Below are 17,424 nucleotides of genomic sequence, written 5' to 3' on the forward strand. Positions count from 1 at the left end.
CCCCTGCCACCACCTCCACCCGCTGTTTACCTACACTGAGAATGCACTCAGTGCCTCGCCATCAGCGCCCAGGAGAACACAGTGCCATCCACACCCACCCACCTACCCTGGGCAGTGAGGGGGCAATTCGTTTGTAATTGAGTTAACCTTCCGAACAGGGTGCCCATTGAGATATAAATATGAATCTGTCCCATGATCCTGTTCCCTGGTCTGTGTCCCAGAGCCAGAGTTACGTTTGCCTATCCATCAAGGGCCCTCACTCAGAGAGGCCTCTTCGGTTGGGCAACCGCGAGTGCCTCGTGCTCCATCATGGGTGTTTCGGATGGCCGCGGACGAGCCCCAGGGTGACAGTCGGCTCTTTGTGGAGCGGCAGCCGAGTCGAAGGCGCTGCTTTTTTTTTTTTGAGGGGAGCAAAGAGGTCTGCCTGGCGTCTCTGCATAATCGAATCTCGAATTATCGAATCGAGCACTCTTAGATTTCCACCTAATCGAATCAGCGCTGTTTAGCACCCATTCATTACTGAAGAGGGGCAGTGACAACTCGGTGGATTCAGTTGGGGGGGGGGGGGGGGTTGCAAGCAGGTCTAGGTGCTTAGAGAGAGAGAGTGAGAGAGAGAGAGAGAGAGAGAGAGAGAACGAGAGAGAGAGATAGATGGAGATCGAGAGAGTGACTTCATGGTGATTTAATCTCCCTAAACTCTCCACTCGGAGGCATCTCCTGGATGACCCCACTTCCTATCCTCACCCTGACAGGAAGCAGGGTCACCTGTGCGTGGCTGGCCAGCAGCGTCCTGCTGTGTCATACCATTAATGGAGTGCTAGCCACGGAGCAGGACTAGTGATGTCACTGACCGCAGCTCCCCTGTGGGTCTTCCTGAGTAACAGCTGGCTGAGATGAGGTCATCGCTCTCCGGGAGCCACCCACTCGTAAACAATGAGGTTATTGTGCAGCGATGGTCATTTCATAGTGAAGTCTGACAACATGTTGACAGGGAACTAATCATGAGATCATTGAATTTGGTGTGCTCCCATGCCTGATGGTGTGTCCTGTTTTTGTGTGTGTGTGTGTGTGTGTGTGTGTGTGTGTGTGTGTGCTGCAGCTATGTGATCCTGTCGTTCGAGGGTAAAGGGGACTACATGGACATGAAGCAGGCGGACACCACCCAGTACGTGCCCATGTTGGAGATGAACCAGGCCTCCAAGTACTCACACCTGCAGGGCTCCGACTACGACCACCCGCCCTCTCAAAAAAATGGTACACACACCTCCTCCACCTCTTCTTCATGCCCACTCTTTCACCTGCTTCCTCCTCCCACACTCCCATGAGCAACTCAACCACAACACACCACCACCTCCCTCTCCTCCACCTCATTCTCCTCTTCCTCCTCCTCTTCTTCCTACTCTAAACTTCTTCTCCACCTCCAACCACAACCGTCCACCCTCTCAAAAGCAACCTGACTGTAACACAGCTCCGCATCCTCCTCCTTCTCCCTCTACTTCTCCTTCTCCATGCCCTACTCCTTCTCATTGTTCTCCCTCTTCATCATCTTCTTTTCCTACTCCACATCCTCCTCCTCCTCCTCCTCTCCTAACCACCCACAGTCCCACATTCCCACACTTTCATCCTCATCCCTATTCTAGTCTTTCTTGCTCTCCTTTTCATCATCTCTGTTTCGCTCTCTCTCTCTGTTTATCTATCTTTCTTGCTCGCTGTCCTCTCACATTTTCCCTCTCCGCTTTCCTTTCTCCTTCCCATGCGTCCTCTTTTCCTCTCTCTATGTTTTGCTCTGGTCACTTTGGCTCGGCTCGAGTGCCCACTTTGGCTCGGTCCGGGCCGCGGTTTGCCAGTGAAGTTTAGCCAGCGATAGCGAAGGGGGTCCACCCTTCTTCAGCTCTTAAATGGGGCATTGCCTTCTGTGTACCCTTCAATTTTGGAAAGTAATTGCAGCGCGCGTGTCTTAATGCATACTTTGCCCTGCCATCGGTCAGAGCCCGGACTGCACGGCTATAGATGTGCTATAAATATGCTTGGTGTGTGTGTGTGTGTGTGTGTGTGTGTTTTCTTTGAGCAAACACAAACACACATGAGTTTCGTGGGTAGCCTGTGCTGAGTCATTCAGCGGTGAGAAACCCTGACATTCTCTCTCCTTGTGTGTGTGTGTGTGTGTGTGTGTGTGTTTGTCCCTGTAGAAGGTGAGGGAGAGAGTCTGCTCTCCGATGACAGCAACGAGGGCCTCACCACCATGGACCTCCTCAGCTTCACCTACCAGGTGGCCCGGGGCATGGAGTTCCTGGCCTCCAAGAATGTGAGTACGAGTCTCAAGCTGCCCCATGCATTTCCAGCCACAGAAACACCTCATAACAAAACAACTCATAACAAAATCACAACAATACTAGACAAAGTGATTTTGCAAAAGGAGAAAGTTTAATCAATTTGGACGTACAAGAAATAAAGCATAAAATTCCTCATACCACCATTTAAAGTAAGTTTTGTCAGTGACCAGGCAGCATCTAAAACCAGTGCTTTCAGCCCTGCTGAGATTCACCCTGCCTTTTTGGCAGTAGGTGATTTGTGCATTAGTGGTGTTACTCGAGGCTGTCATTTTGCTGCAAACAGCAGTGCACATTAGCCCAGTGCCTGGTGATGGCCTTTTTGTGTACAAGTGTTTTGGGTGAGGGTGGGAGTGGTGGAGGATCCATCTGCGCCGCATGTTTTCTATGCTAACCGCTAACATGATGGCAGGTTACAGGGTCCGGGGGCCTTGTGTTTTCTGAAGATGACAGCTCTGCCGACGGGCCCTCGGCGCTCTAATGGCGGGGTTAGCGATAGCCGTAAATGTGTAGGCTGAGCTCACTCCAGCGCAGAGGCTAGCGAGACCTAAATAGCGCTCCGCGGACTGTCATTACCTCCCTCCGCTGCAGCGCCGTGATTACATGGTAGCAGCAGCAGCAGTAAGCTACTAATTCAGTATTACACTGATCACCCCCCCCCCCCCCCCCCCGACTGCGTGCACGCTGGACAGCGGAGGAGAGTTTTCCCAAGGACAGAGAGAGAAACCCCAAAAGCCAGAACGTCTAAACGAGTCCAAGACCGAGACCACCAAGAGAGGAGGGAGGGAGGGAGGGAGGGAGAGAGTGCAAGAAAAGAAAATAAATAATGGCCTTTTGAAAGGAACAAGAATGAGGAGCAAGAAAAGAGAAGACAGTTGAAGTATGTGAATGAGATCGGGACAAAAGGAGACTTTCACAAAAGAGTGGCGTGTGTAGTAGAAAGGAAATGTAAGGTGGGTCATTCTGAGGCTTAGTGAACGAGTGAATGACATCAGTTGAGTGAATGAATGGACAGGAGTAAATGAATAAACGAATGAATGGAGGTTCACTGAGTGGACATCTAGTTTATCTTCCGTTCTTCACACACCTCTCTCTCTCTCTCTCTCCCCCTCAGTGTGTGCATCGGGACCTGGCCGCCAGAAATGTCTTGCTCTCCCAAGGAAAGATAGTCAAGATCTGTGACTTTGGCCTGGCCAGAGACATCATGCATGACAACAACTATGTCTCCAAAGGAAGCGTGAGTGAGATAGTGTCTGAATGTGTATGTATGTGTGTGTGTGTGTGTGTGTGTGTGTGTGTGTGTGTGTGTGTATGTGTGTCAGCATGCATGTGTGTGCATACATGTGTGTGCATGCATGCAGTTGTGTGTCTTTATGTAGATGCCTGCTTGTGTGTGTGTTTGTGTCTGTGAGTGTGTGTGTGAGAGAGACATGGTGTAACATGTGTATTGTTTCCCACAGACATTCCTGCCTGTCAAGTGGATGGCTCCAGAGAGCATCTTTGACAACCTGTACACAACCCTCAGTGACGTCTGGTCCTACGGCATCCTGCTGTGGGAGATCTTCTCTCTCGGTAAGCCTCAACAGTCCTGAGGTCAGGGTTGAACTTGAAAAATGCCTCTAGAACCTGACATCATGGAATGAGAACTGATCTCAGACCTGGGAACATACAGAAACACATCTTATATTGATGACATGCTAATGTCTTTCTATTCTTGTATTTCGTTTGTCCTGTAGGAGGAACTCCTTACCCAGGCATGGTGGTCGACTCAAGCTTCTACAACAAAATCAAGAGTGGCTACAGAATGGCCAAGCCTGAGCATGCAACTGAAGTCGTGTATGTCCGCTACTGTCATGTTATCTAAAGATGTTCTTTTATCTGAAAGATGCGTCAGAGGTTAAATTATTATTTATCATGTGCAAGGATGTTCTATATTCAGTGCGCTTAAATGCTCAAACTCAATTTTCTTATTTTCAACATTTTTATGGTCAGTGGCACTTACAGTATGATGAAGTGCTCCACGTTAAAGTTTGAAGCACTGAATAGTCTAGTTGTCTCAGCTCAATTTCATGCTCAGCTCATGTTCGTTTTGGCCTGAACTGCAGTAGTGGCTCTGTGTATTTTAACATAGACTGAACTATGTTAAGCCTGGATTCAATCATACAGTAAATTGAAGTTAAGAATGTTGAACTGAGATGATAGTCTAGTTGGTGTGTGTGTGTGTGTGTGTGTGTGTGTGTGTGTGTGTGTGTGTGTGTGTGTGTGTGCGCGCATTTGTGTATTAACTGGTGTGCTCGCTGTTTTGCAGCTATGAGATGATGTCGAAGTGCTGGAACAGCGAGCCAGAGAAGAGGCCTTCCTTCCTGAGCCTGAGTGAGACTGTGGCATCGCTACTGCCTGCAGGATACAAGAGGGTATGTCTCAACCACCACCCCTATCTCTCTCTTTCTTTCTCTTCTCTTTGCATTTCTCCACTACACCTCTCTCGCTCCCTCTCTCTCGCACACACACACACACACACACACACACACACACACACACACACACACACACACACACACACACACACTCTCTCTCTCTCTCAGACACACACACACACACTCTTTTTACTCCCACAGCTCCTCTCTCATTATACACACCATGACCTTTAACCTTTGAATAATCCCCTTCTTACTCCCTTTTTCCCTCTCGTACCTCTATCTCCCACTCTTACTCCACCTTCTTACCTTTTCTCCTCTTTCTCACACTCTCAGACGGACACGGGTCAAGATCCCCCCCCTTTAACATTCTCTCTGCGATCCATTTCTCTCACTCCATCTATCATTTTGTCCTTTTTTTCTCATCCTCCATTTTGGAGCCACAGGGATTCCTTAATTCCCTCCTAAGCACCAATAAAATGGTGAACTTATCCATCCTAGTGCTGTTGCGGAACGCTTACCACTTCCTGTCGTTTAAGCGTGCCGTGTTTCCTACGGGCTTTTGAGACAGAAAGAGAGAGAGAGAGAGAGAGAGAGAGTAGACTCTCTTAGACTCAGAGAAAGAGAGGGAGAGAAAGAAGCAGTTTTCCAAAGAGAGAGAGGAGAGAGAGAGCCCTTAGCTACGTGTGCGTTTCCGAGGCCTCTCTGTCAGTGATTAGTGCTGCTGCCGTCGCCGCTGGCGTTCCTGCTGGCTAACACCCCTGCCGCTCCGCGGCACAGCCGAGCGCCCCAGCAGCCAACGCTAACGACGCCTCGCCAGGCTCAGCCCCCGCGGCTCAGCCATAACTGCTCTATTAAAACTGACGCCACATATGGCACTTCAAACTCCGTTTCCCAGTGGCACTAGGGGCCAAGGTTGGTTTGTTTCTCTCCCTCTGCTGTGGAATAACTAGCTCCTGTTATAGCGCCTCTGGATGGGGTGTGGTGGGAAGTGTGGTCGGTTTACAGGCTTCCTAAAGGCTGGTGGGGAGAGAGAGGGCCAGCCGCAGATCAGCTGCTGTAATGGAGCATACGTCTGACTGGGTGGAGCATGTGGCAGCCTAGGGTACCATTACCCATATTTTATAGGGGCAGGTAGTGCTTTCCTCCGCTGTGCCGCTCCAAGAAGATTGGCATTGGCTGTTTTTGCATAAAATTGGGTGTATAATTTTTGGTAAAACTTTAAATGGAGGCCACAGGCAATGGAATTGTGTCTATTTAGAGGATTTAAAATCTCTGTAGAGATCCTGAAATCTCCAAAATAGATATAATTCAATCAACTAAATGTGTATATTTGTACAAAATTGAACATCTGGCACAAATAGTCACCAAATTCTGCATCTTTGCTGTACTTCATGCATGGAAGTGAGAGAAGCATTCGATTTGAAATTTAAAATATTAACTTTTCAGGCCACAAGAACTATCATAGGCTGCAGTGTCTCATGTATTATGTTGCATAACCAGCCACAGCCCGTTTATAAATCATAATTCCTGAGCTGAGGTTTCAATGTCTATGTTTAGCAGAAACAAACCAGACATGACCCAACAGTGCCCTCTACAGATATCCTGAGGACATAACAGTCTTCCTCACTCTGCTCTGAACCTCTGACTCAGTATATAGTAAGACACATAAACCTGTACATTTCCATCCTCACGTTGTCTGTTCTGTCCTATTGTCTCACCTCAGAGCTACGAGCGAATGAACCATGACTTCCTGAAAAGCGATCACCCGGCTGTGACCCGTGTGCAGCGCATGGGCGGCAGCATCATTGGCATCGACGACGATGACAACTACATCGGAGTCACCTACAAGAACCAGGGCAAGCTGAAGGACCGCGAGAGTGGCTTCGACGAGCAGCGCCTCAGCTCGGACAGCGGCTACATCATTCCTCTGCCCGACCTGGACCCGATGTCCGATGAGGAGTACGGCAAGAGGAACCGCCACAGGTAACCCTCCCATCCCCACCCCCCAAATGTATGCATTACCACCGCCTCTCCACACACACAGAGGCTGATGATAATACCCACATCTGGAATATTTAACATATCACTTTGGACAAAAGTGTCTGACAATAAACCATATAATGATGACCATATAAATGACAATTATGACAATAATATTATAAACATATATTGAAACATAAACATATACATACTGTATCAGTGCCTAGTCCAGGCCAGGTCTGGCACTGTTTGGACCAGTTTTCTTCTCTTCCTGGATTCATGTCTATTGGAGTATAAATACTGTGGCATCCATTTTATCTTCATGTTTGTAGTTGTACACAAATGTCATGCACAGAGTGACTAGATTTGTCCTATGTGTTACTATGATGCTGTGATGTTGCAATGCTATTCCATACTATGACCACAAGGTGGCATCTCCAGACCATGTTCCATGCCTCCCTCCCTTCCTCCCTACTAGTTTAACCATGTAGGTAAAAAGTAGAGTAGAGAAAGGGAAAGTAAAGATTAATCTATAATTCTAATATTGGAGGTTAGAAGTATTGTCTAGTTTCAACCATCAGGCTTTGTAGATTAGATCAACTCTTAAACCAGGAGATGATAATTAGTTCTAAATGGAATAAAAGAGCTCAATGTTAATCATTCAAATGTGAGCATCTATTGTAATCAAATCCCATGATGATCAGCAGAAACCTCACCGCTCTGTCCATCCCTGTAGCTCACAGACGTCTGAGGAGAGTGCCATCGAGACCGGCTCCAGCAGCTCCACCCTGGCCAAGCGGATGGAGGGCGAGACTCTGGAGGACATCACCCTGCTGGACGAGATGTGCCTAGACTCCAGCGACCTGGTGGAGGACAGCTTCCTGTGATCCCCAGCCCACCCAGGACAGTCCTCCAGAGTGGACACTGTGGTTACGATGCCACACTGTGGAGGGTGAGGTGGGGTGTGAGGGCGTAGGAGTAGAGACTACAAGCTAAGCTACTACCAGCCCATCTGCTCCCCATCCAAAGAACACTCTGAAGACACCCCCCCCCCCCCCCAACTCCTTCCTCTTCATCTCACTCCCCCTCCTATTTTCCACCCTTGAAATCCCTCCTCGGATCAAAAACAAACCACTTTGCTTCCTCTGTGGTGGAGAGCCATCAGTGACACCCCGTGCGTGTGGATTCCTTTCACTCGAACATTGCCCCGAGGACTGGAGGACTGACTGAGAATGGAGACTAACATTCGAGAAGTTTTCAGCGGCAAAAGTGTTAACAATGTCATATCTCCCATTCTCTTGAATCACACACTCGAGATTATACAATAGCCTATGGACATACGATACGTGTGTGTGTGTGTATATGTGCGTGTTTTTAATGTATAGAATTTCAGTGGGCATTCCTGACGCAGCGAGATAAGCAAGGACGCATCGAAGACCTGAACAAAAGCAGCAAAACGGACTTAAACCAACATCAGGACCTCTTTCTTTTGTAGTCCATCAAGACTGTCAAAAACCACTACAGACATTTATTTAAACAAGAAAAAAAGCATCAGATGGTCTCTCCAAATCCATCATCACACAGTCCGGACCTTTGTAGTATTCAGCATGGACTGCATGTCAATTCCCTCTCAGCCACACACACAATGTCCCTCTGGCACCAGTTGACTTCCAATAAGGACCAATAACTTACTTTGAAATGAAAAGCACAATCGCTGAACTATAAATCTATGTTTTTATAAGCAATCGTAGTGGTCAACTATTGAATACATGCCGTTTGAATTTATTTTTTTACTTTCTAGCACATATAAATATGTATTATTTGTGAATATTAGATTAGTGTCTCTCTCTCTCTGTGTGTGTGTGTGTGTGTGTAAGAGAGTGAGTGAGTGTGTGTATGTGAGTGAGTGTGAGTGTGTGTGTGTGTGTAAAGAGGTTTTTTTTGTAAATGAAGAATATGACTTAGGTTTATAAGTTGCATGCACCTCTGTGACTTAGACCTTTTGTAAAATACACCATAATACCGTTTTAAAATCACCCAAGTGGAACCCAAGTAGCACAGCAAAAGGCATGCTTATTTTCACAGTAGACCAAAGCTAGAGCAGAATAACTAGCATCACATATCAATTTCATTGTCTCCAGCATCATTAGGTCCTTAGTTTTGTCATCATACTGCTAAACTATTTCATTTGTATTTGGTCTATATTTTCTTATTTTAGTCATCATTATACTTACAAGTGTCCTACTATTTCCTACAACCAAAAGCAATACTTATATTAGCTTTATGTTAACCTGTGATATACAGAAACATTTTGAGAAATGGCTGCCATCAGCCAGTGTTATAAACCAAACGAGTCAAGGTACATACCAACCTATTATTGTGAATAAGCTGGATTATGTTCTGATGCTGTATGTAAAAATTGAGTGCTTCCACCTTCAACCATTATTCTGAGGAGCGAGAATGATGATGATAATAATATGCTTTATAGTTATACGGTTGAGAGTTTATAGTGTGTGTTGCTAGATTTGGAGTGGTGGCTTTGCTGGAGATCGAACGTGCTGGAACTAAGAACTGACCGACGGAATATCACCTGGAGGGATCACTTTGGCTCCTGCCATATTACGCTGAGACGGTTGATCAAAGATCAAGTTGTCACTTTTTTATTGGACTTGTGAGCATTGTGACAGCAAAAACCCAGGATAGACACTTCTTCAAAATGTGTGAGGTGACGGCGGAAATAGCCTCATAGAAGACGTTCTGTGTAGATGGGTTTTAGCAGCTCTGTGATCGGACCTTTTCCAGCATGTTAAAACACAGACCAAAGCAGTTAGGCAGGGGGGGACAGTATGCCAGATCAACTCACGCCTCCACAGGCTGCTTCTATATATGATTGGGTCTCTACACGCCAGCCATGGTGTAGCAGATGTTGAGCAGAAGTCAGTGTGTTTTTCTTGTTGTTATTGTGACATTGTCTGTCTAATCTTGCTTTCTTATGTAAAATTTGAAACTTTTCGTTTGGACAAGAAGCTTGTGTACAAGCCCAGTGAAATTCACTTTCCACAAGCGTCCATAGTATACCTTAGAGAATAATCACACCTTTGTTATTTCATACAGTATTTTAGCAAATTATTGAACATGGCGTAAGCGTTCATGTGACATTGTCGTCAAATGGTTTAAAACTGATTTCACTATACCCAGCCCGCTAGCATTCGGAGCTGATACCCCTTCAAGTGTGTTGTAAATGGAATGAAATGCTTTCTGTGTGTTTTGCTTTTGTGAATATCCCCGTTTGAAATTCCCAGCTACGTCACTGCCCGGTGCCCTCTGACCCTACTGCTGACTGTGATATACCTCACAGGCATATTGTATACTGTTGCACTTTTCCCCCCTCTAGTTTTCGCCCTTTGGGTTAGTTTTTGTTTGAACTGAGGAGTTGCTGTTGCTGTGAGCATTTTTGTGTCTGTTTCTGTGGCGACATGAATGTTGAAGTTGGGGAGAAAGGTTGAAGGGAAGATAAAGGTATGAAGTGTATTCCAAGGTACAGTATGATAGTTACTCCCAATACCAGAAGTTATCCTCCTGATTTGTAATATGCGTTATGATTATGTACATTCAGATGATCTATATTTCAATAAATGATTTAAACAATGTATATTTAACTACTCATTTCTCAATGTTCATACTGCCTCCTTTTAGTTTGTTTGTTTAAAGGGTAGTTTCTTTGTGTCTAAGAAGACACAAAAAAGCAAATTTATGAAATTCCTGTACTGTTTGTGTCCGTATATAGATATGTTGTAATTCAGCTGTTTTTCATAAATAGATGTCCAAATTCAGATCAAAATTGGCCTCTAAAAATAGAGATTGTCAAACTTGGGGTCGATTTGGGTCCTATTCTGGAGTGGGTGAGAGCCAGACTCGTGTCTGGGTCAGGTGCATTCTGGGTAGATTCCATTCCACCCTCCTGGCATGACCCTGGTGAGTTGAAGTGAAAAACCATCACCCCAGTACAAAAAACAATGAGAAGACACTGACACAACACTGAGAACACACCAACACAAGTCTCTGACACACCAATCAGGCATGCACATAGATAATACATTTCTCCTTATTTCCCTTGATTGAGATCTGCTGGATGGGATCACCACAGCACTGCACACTGCCCTCACGTCACCCCTCTGGTTAAGAAGAATTAGCCAATCAGAATACCGTTTGCTGACTACAGTTCAGCATTTAATATCATACTCCCAAACTAGACCAAACCAGCCATGGTAAGTTGCTGCCATCTGGCAAGCAGAATTGCAATCTTAGACCTGCAGGCTCAGTAACAGCTGATGAAACCAGGCTGATGAACAATGGACAATAAGGGCCTGTTATGTATTTGACTGTGATTACACACACATGCACACTCATACACACACAGACACACGCACACACATGCACACACACGCACAACACATAGACACACTATGGCTAAGATAAAGCTGCTACATCAGCACAACACTCACACAACATTAGCAAGTACATTTAATGAAGATTTTAGCTCTCATTAGTCTTCATACATGTATAATGAGGGGTAACAATAACTCTTGAATCTTGAAAAGTCCATGGGTAATGGTGAATCTCTTGGCATGAACAACACAGAGCATAATCCGTAGAGCTCTGGAAGCACAGATCCTGTATCCTGCCCTTACAAAAAATAACTGCAGTTATACTTTGGACTTCTGATAGCGACAGATCCTCAAGAATGAAACCACAGCAGTCATCCTGTCTGATAACCAACAATTTCTATAAATGGTGTTGATGGCCTTGTGGGCACAGGCAGAGATATGTTGATTCAACATATCACCACTTGGGGGCAGCATAAACTTGCAAAAATACTACTGCCAGGTGAAAAACAAATCTTACACACTATTTGGGGAGCACAAAAGCATAAAAGCCAATATTTGCAAAAGTTTCAGTTTCATTTTATTTTTAAGATTTTCCAGGGATGCCAATAATTGCGGCATACGTCTTTTTGTTTAAGTTTGGATTTGTCCTCACTGTTTCCATTGTGAAGGTATAAACACCTCAAAGAAACTCATCGTTATCAAGGATGCATACATGTGGAGGGCACTGTATTAATGAAACAAACGTATCAGTTTGCACGAATAAAAATCACTTTAAGCATTGAGTGCTCCGGTCCTGCTCCTTGGCTCTTGTTAGACCTGGGATCAAGGGCGTAGGTTTGGTCTCAGCTTTGGTGGGGACACATCCCCAACTCCTGTTGTCACAATACCAACATTATTATGACCGCCGCGCAGCGAAGCAGCGGTCATATAGGTTTAGTCAGATTTCCCAAGGATTCCTGGGACACTGTAAGACCGGGGTACACGAAACTTGGTGGGCATGTAACTCCACATGGATAGCATGGAACCATCATTTTTCGTTTTGATCTGTAGCCCCCCGCGCTGGACTGGACCCCCCGAAAGGAGGGTAGGGCAAACAAAGTTTTCTGTGAATATCTTGAGAACCGTAGGGCCTAGGATGACCAATTTTTTCCGTATGTTTGCCTCCAGGGGTCATCTTAACCCATTCCATGTGCACACATGTGCATAAACAGATACACACGCACACACATACATTCACAGTAATCATACGTATGACACATACTCACACAGTAGACATATGTACGCATGCATGCACATGCACAAACACAGGCACATACGCAGGCACACACACAGGCACACACACAAGCACGCACACACACACACACACACACACACACACACACACACACACACACACACACACACACATAAACATAAACATGTACACGCACACATGCACACAAGACTTTCTCAGAATTATGAACAGGCAAGATGGGGGTGGGGTTGTATAAAATGAATTTTACATGTGAAATCTATGAACTAATCATGTTTTGGTACTTGTTGTCTAGCAGATACCAGTGAGAATTGAGTGTGGATAATGCAATTTAGTGAGACAGTTAGAATCATATAGGCCTTTCAGCGTGATTTATTTTTGTGGAAAAAATGTGCTGGACTGGGCGGCAGTCATATTTTGTACCGCTCTGCGGTACATCTAGTTGTTTCAATACCAATACTAAGTGAAGAATCTCGATACTTTTGCAATTTTTTTAAATTTGATTTGGTTTGTGTGATTTCTGATCATTCACATCAGTGGCAATCATGGAATTTGATTGACCCTCCACACACACACACACATACACACATAGAAAGTGGTTATCATCAGTGTTGGGCAAGTTACTTCAAAATCGTAATGTATTATGTATTACTCATTACTGCCATTTCAAAGTAATTTTTTACATTATAATATTACTGTATCTGAATTGTAAGGCATTACACTACTATTGTATTAGCCTACTTTTAAGTTACTTTTACCAAAATATCTAGAAATATGGATTTGGAATTCTAAATGCAGTTTATTATGCTCAATGCAGCTCAATGCACTTCTAATGGAGGGCGATGTGGTATAACATAATAACTGAGCTAGGCTTAAGGCTAACAACAGTAGAATGCAATAGGCGCAGTGATGCCTCATGATGCAATACAAGGAACAATCATAGCCAGAATTTTGTTAAAAGCAGACCAAAGGTCGAAGTCTGGTCAATTGTGATAGAAATGCTGTAACTTTAGGCTTAGGCCTACTCATTAAAATCAACTACCTGTATATTGTAACTCAAAACTTAAAGACATGTCAAGATAGGCTACACAGTGCCGCTGCTGGCCATTTTGGTGCCCTAACTGGTGAAATACTGTATTAACCTAAGTATGTCATCATATGGCCAACTATAAGGATATAATCTGCCTGTTCTCATGGATGGGTAGTATTTCTGAAACATGTAATATGCATTTCAAATACAAAATAGTATTTTGTCATTTGTATTTTATTGAGTTGAAGGAAATGGCTCTGTATTTAGTATCAAAATACATTATTGGTGTGTATTTTTGCATTTTAAAAATACTGCAAAATACTAGTAGATACTACACACAGGTGTAATGAATAATTGATAATTAGGCAACAATGGTTTATGTTTACTGCAATCAGCTAATGTGAGAACAGCTGTGTTCAACGACACTCCCAGCTTTTCAGTGACGGCTATTGCTGAAGCATCAGCTCTGGTCTGAAGTATAAGTAAGTATAAGTATATATACTCTTTTGATCCCGTGAGGGAAATTTGGTCTCTGCATTTATCCCAATCCGTGAATTAGTGAAACACACACAGCACACAGTGTACACACAGTGAGGTGAAGCACACACTAATCCCGGCGCAGTGAGCTGCCTGCAACAACAGCGGCACTGGGGGAGCAGTGAGGGGTTAGGTGCCTTGCTCAAGGGCACTTCAGCCATGCCTACTGGTCGGGGTTCGAACCGGCAACCCAGGTTACAAGTCCGAAGCGCTAACCAGTAGGCCACGGCTGCCCTGAAGCAATGGTGTGAAGTAGTACGCAAGTAAAGATAAGCAAGTTTACCTGTGCAACTTCACATAAAGACACCGGCAACAATGTCCTATTGGCTCCATGCCGATCTTTAACAGAAAAAATGTCAGATATCTCAATGAACCACAATGACATCAACAGATGGAAAATTGTTGAATGTGTTTGAATTCCCTTCCTTGTAGCATACTTATCTGCATTCCACAGTGGGGAGAAGTTCACCTTAACAATTCTACTGTATTTCCTTAATAGCTGCATACTTGAGGTTGGAGATATTAAGGCATGTCAAGTTTCTCACATACTGCAACTTCAAGATACATAGCCTTATGATTTTCTTATTCAGTTCTGCACTGGACTTGAATTACGAAATTCGGCACAGATACAAAATTATGATTTTGGCCTATTGATTAATGTGGTTAATTAATTAAGTATAAAACCCCGTTTACACGAAGGGAAAACGCAGATATTCCCCTGCGTTTACACCAAAACCCCGTTTTTATCACAGAAAACGATTATTTCTAAAACCTCCGGCCAAAGTGGAGTGCGTTCGCGCACTGGTGGCCGCCTTCTTTGTGTATCTGTTGTGTACCCCGTCGCTGCTGTCCGCAGCTAGCTGGGCCAGTGTGAGCCTGCTAAGCGTGTCCGCACGCTGCTTCAGGCCACCCGTGTACTGTATTACACCACTGCTGTATCTCTTTACGGGCTGCTGCTTGCAGACCCAGTGCGTTGTAGGGCCAAGGTAAGTGCCTTATTGTATTGTATTGTGTTGTATTGCATTGTGTTTTTCTGTGGTAGGCTATGGCGGCACACTACTGCAGAGTCTGTAGGGCCACGATGGCCCCCAATGATGGGCATAGAGAGTGTCCCGCTTGCCTTGGGGCCGCCCACCTCCTGGAGGATGTCGACAGCCCCTGCAGCGCAGCCTGTGACCTTCCTAGGGAGGAACGGCTCCGCCGGGCTGACCAGGCATGTGGCCACGTGCGTGGACGGGACAGGCAGCGCTCACCCGACCGACCATCCCACTCTCATAGGCATGGCCGTAAGCATACGCACAAGCGTAAACGGCAACATGAGTCCCCTTCCAGGCATGATCAGGTGGAGGTCCCTGGACCTGCTAAGCGCTCAGATTCAGATTGGAGTCGCTTCAGATTCTCTCAGCTCTCCAGGCTCTGGCTAGGAGGATGGACAGGCTGGAGGGTACCCAGGGCACGTCATCCCCTTCTCTGCCCCCTGGCCAGGAAGGTCTCTCCCCATCCAGGCCTGAGAGCCATGGTGCGGATGTTGATCTGGGTGATGTGGATGTGCTGTCGCTCCATGCCCCTCGTTCTACGATCGATGACGTAAGTGGGGACGGCCTCCTGGATGAGCTACATTCAGACATGGTGGAGCCAACTGATGAATCCACGGTGCCAGGGGAGGTCCCTGTCGGCTTCTTGATGTCACAGGTGTTGAGTGCCTCCAAGATCCTGGGTCTTCAGGCCCCTATGCCAGACATGGCTTCCCTTGGGGGCGTCTGGGAAGGCGTCTCGCACAGCAGCCCACCACCCTGTATACCCGTGGCAGAGGATTACAGGTGCTGTGGACGGCATGGGGTAAGTCGCTACAGCGCCCCCGATTCAATCCAGGTTGCCGTCAGCTGGCAAAGGCTGCCTATCCGGCCGACTCAGGGCTGGGGGATATGCCACCGGTCGAGCAGTCCATCGCCGCCTGGACTTCCCTGGGGCCTGCCAATGCATCTCCCAATCCACGCTGCCCGCGTAAGGAGTGTGCCAAGACGGACCGTCTCATCAGTCACTGCTTTGACGCATCAGCACGGGCAGCCCGTATGGGCAACGCCCTGGCTATCACTCTGGCGGCTCTGCGAAAAACGATGAGCCCGGAGGACCATGATGCAAGGTCCCTGGTGGATGCCGCACTGTCAGCCCACTCCCAGCTGACGCGTGATGTGGGGAGTGCTATGGCCTCTGCGGTGCTGTGCCGTGGACAGGTGTGGCTTGCCCAAACCTCTCTCCCTGATGCCATCAGGACAGACCTGTTAGGTCTCCCCGTGGTGCCTGGGCATGTGTTCCATCCAGACTCCCAGGGGGTGCTGGACAGAGTGGAACAGGCTGGCGCTTCTAGAAAAACTGGTCAGCGTGTGTGCCACAGGCGGGCTCCGGTTTCCCACGGGGCTTGTTGAATGTGTTTGAATTCCCTTCCTTGTAGCATACTTATCTGCATTCCACAGTGTGGAGAAGTTCACCTTAACAATTCTACTGTATTTCCTTATTAGCTGCATACTTGAGGTTGGAGATATTAAGGCATGTCAAGTTTCTCACATACTGGAACTTCAAGATACATAGCCTTATGATTTTCTTATTCAGTTCTGCACTGGACTTGAATTACGAAATTCGGCACAGATACATAATTATGATTTTGGCCTATTGATTAATGTGGTTAATTAATTAAGTATAAGACCCCGTTTACACAAAGGGAAAACGCAGATATTCCCCTGCGTTTACACCAAAACCCCGTTTTTATCACAGAAAACGATTATTTCTAAAACCTCCGGCCAAAGTGGAGATTTCTGATAACGCCGGATCTGTTTCGACCTCACTCTGACCGTCACTACGGTCTAAAAAAGGAATGATCACCTTCGTTCTGCCTATCACCGAGACCATATGTCAACAAAGTCATGCCCATGACCTCCGGAAGCAGAACGACTTGAGCTTGTAAATAGCGGAGATTGCTCCCGGTTCAGTCTCTCACCTTGATCGCCTCATCTGAGACCTGTGATACGTGAGTACTTACTTTCACTGCTTTCTTGCTTGACTGTGTTTGTTAGTCTGCATGTGGCAGTAACCTGTGTTTTTTTCAGGAAACTTTGTTTAACTTTGTTTAACTTTGTTTAACTTGTTGACGCCTTTCCTGAGTTCACCCCATACCGCACGGCGGAGGGGCTAGTGTGAGCCTGCTGCCTGCGTTCGCGCACTGCTGCGGGCCGCCGTTTCAGTGTTATTTTCCTTTTGTGTGTGCCAGGTTTCCGGGTTGTTGTTTGTTAACTACTGTGTACCTTATCTGGCTGTTCGCGGCTAGTTGGGCTTGGCGTGAGCCTGCTGGGTGCATTCGCGCACTGGCGTGGGCCACCGTTATTATTTCTGTTTACTGCTCTGGCAGCCAGAACCTGTGTGGGCCTGATCAGCGCGTATGTGCTCGGCCACTTAGGCGCTAATGTTACTGTGTGCTTCTTGTTAGCTTTGT

The 17,424-nt window shown here is 46.2% G+C and overlaps 1 protein-coding gene across 1 annotated transcript in view; it reads left to right on the forward strand.

Annotated features, from left to right (window-relative positions):
* Nucleotides 1–10,382, forward strand: part of pdgfra (platelet-derived growth factor receptor, alpha polypeptide) — a 27,197-nt gene extending 16,815 nt beyond the window's left edge. Inside the window, 8 exon segments of the mRNA XM_042056906.1 lie at nucleotides 1,100–1,254; nucleotides 2,190–2,305; nucleotides 3,445–3,567; nucleotides 3,791–3,902; nucleotides 4,067–4,166; nucleotides 4,639–4,744; nucleotides 6,474–6,733; nucleotides 7,467–10,382. Coding sequence (XP_041912840.1) covers nucleotides 1,100–1,254; nucleotides 2,190–2,305; nucleotides 3,445–3,567; nucleotides 3,791–3,902; nucleotides 4,067–4,166; nucleotides 4,639–4,744; nucleotides 6,474–6,733; nucleotides 7,467–7,617 — 1,123 coding nt within the window. The 3' untranslated portion in view covers nucleotides 7,618–10,382.
* The last annotated feature ends 7,042 nt before the right edge of the window (nucleotides 10,383–17,424 follow it).

Source organism: Alosa sapidissima, chromosome 12 (genome assembly GCF_018492685.1).
Source record: "Alosa sapidissima isolate fAloSap1 chromosome 12, fAloSap1.pri, whole genome shotgun sequence".
Taxonomy (NCBI): Eukaryota; Metazoa; Chordata; class Actinopteri; order Clupeiformes; family Clupeidae; genus Alosa; species Alosa sapidissima.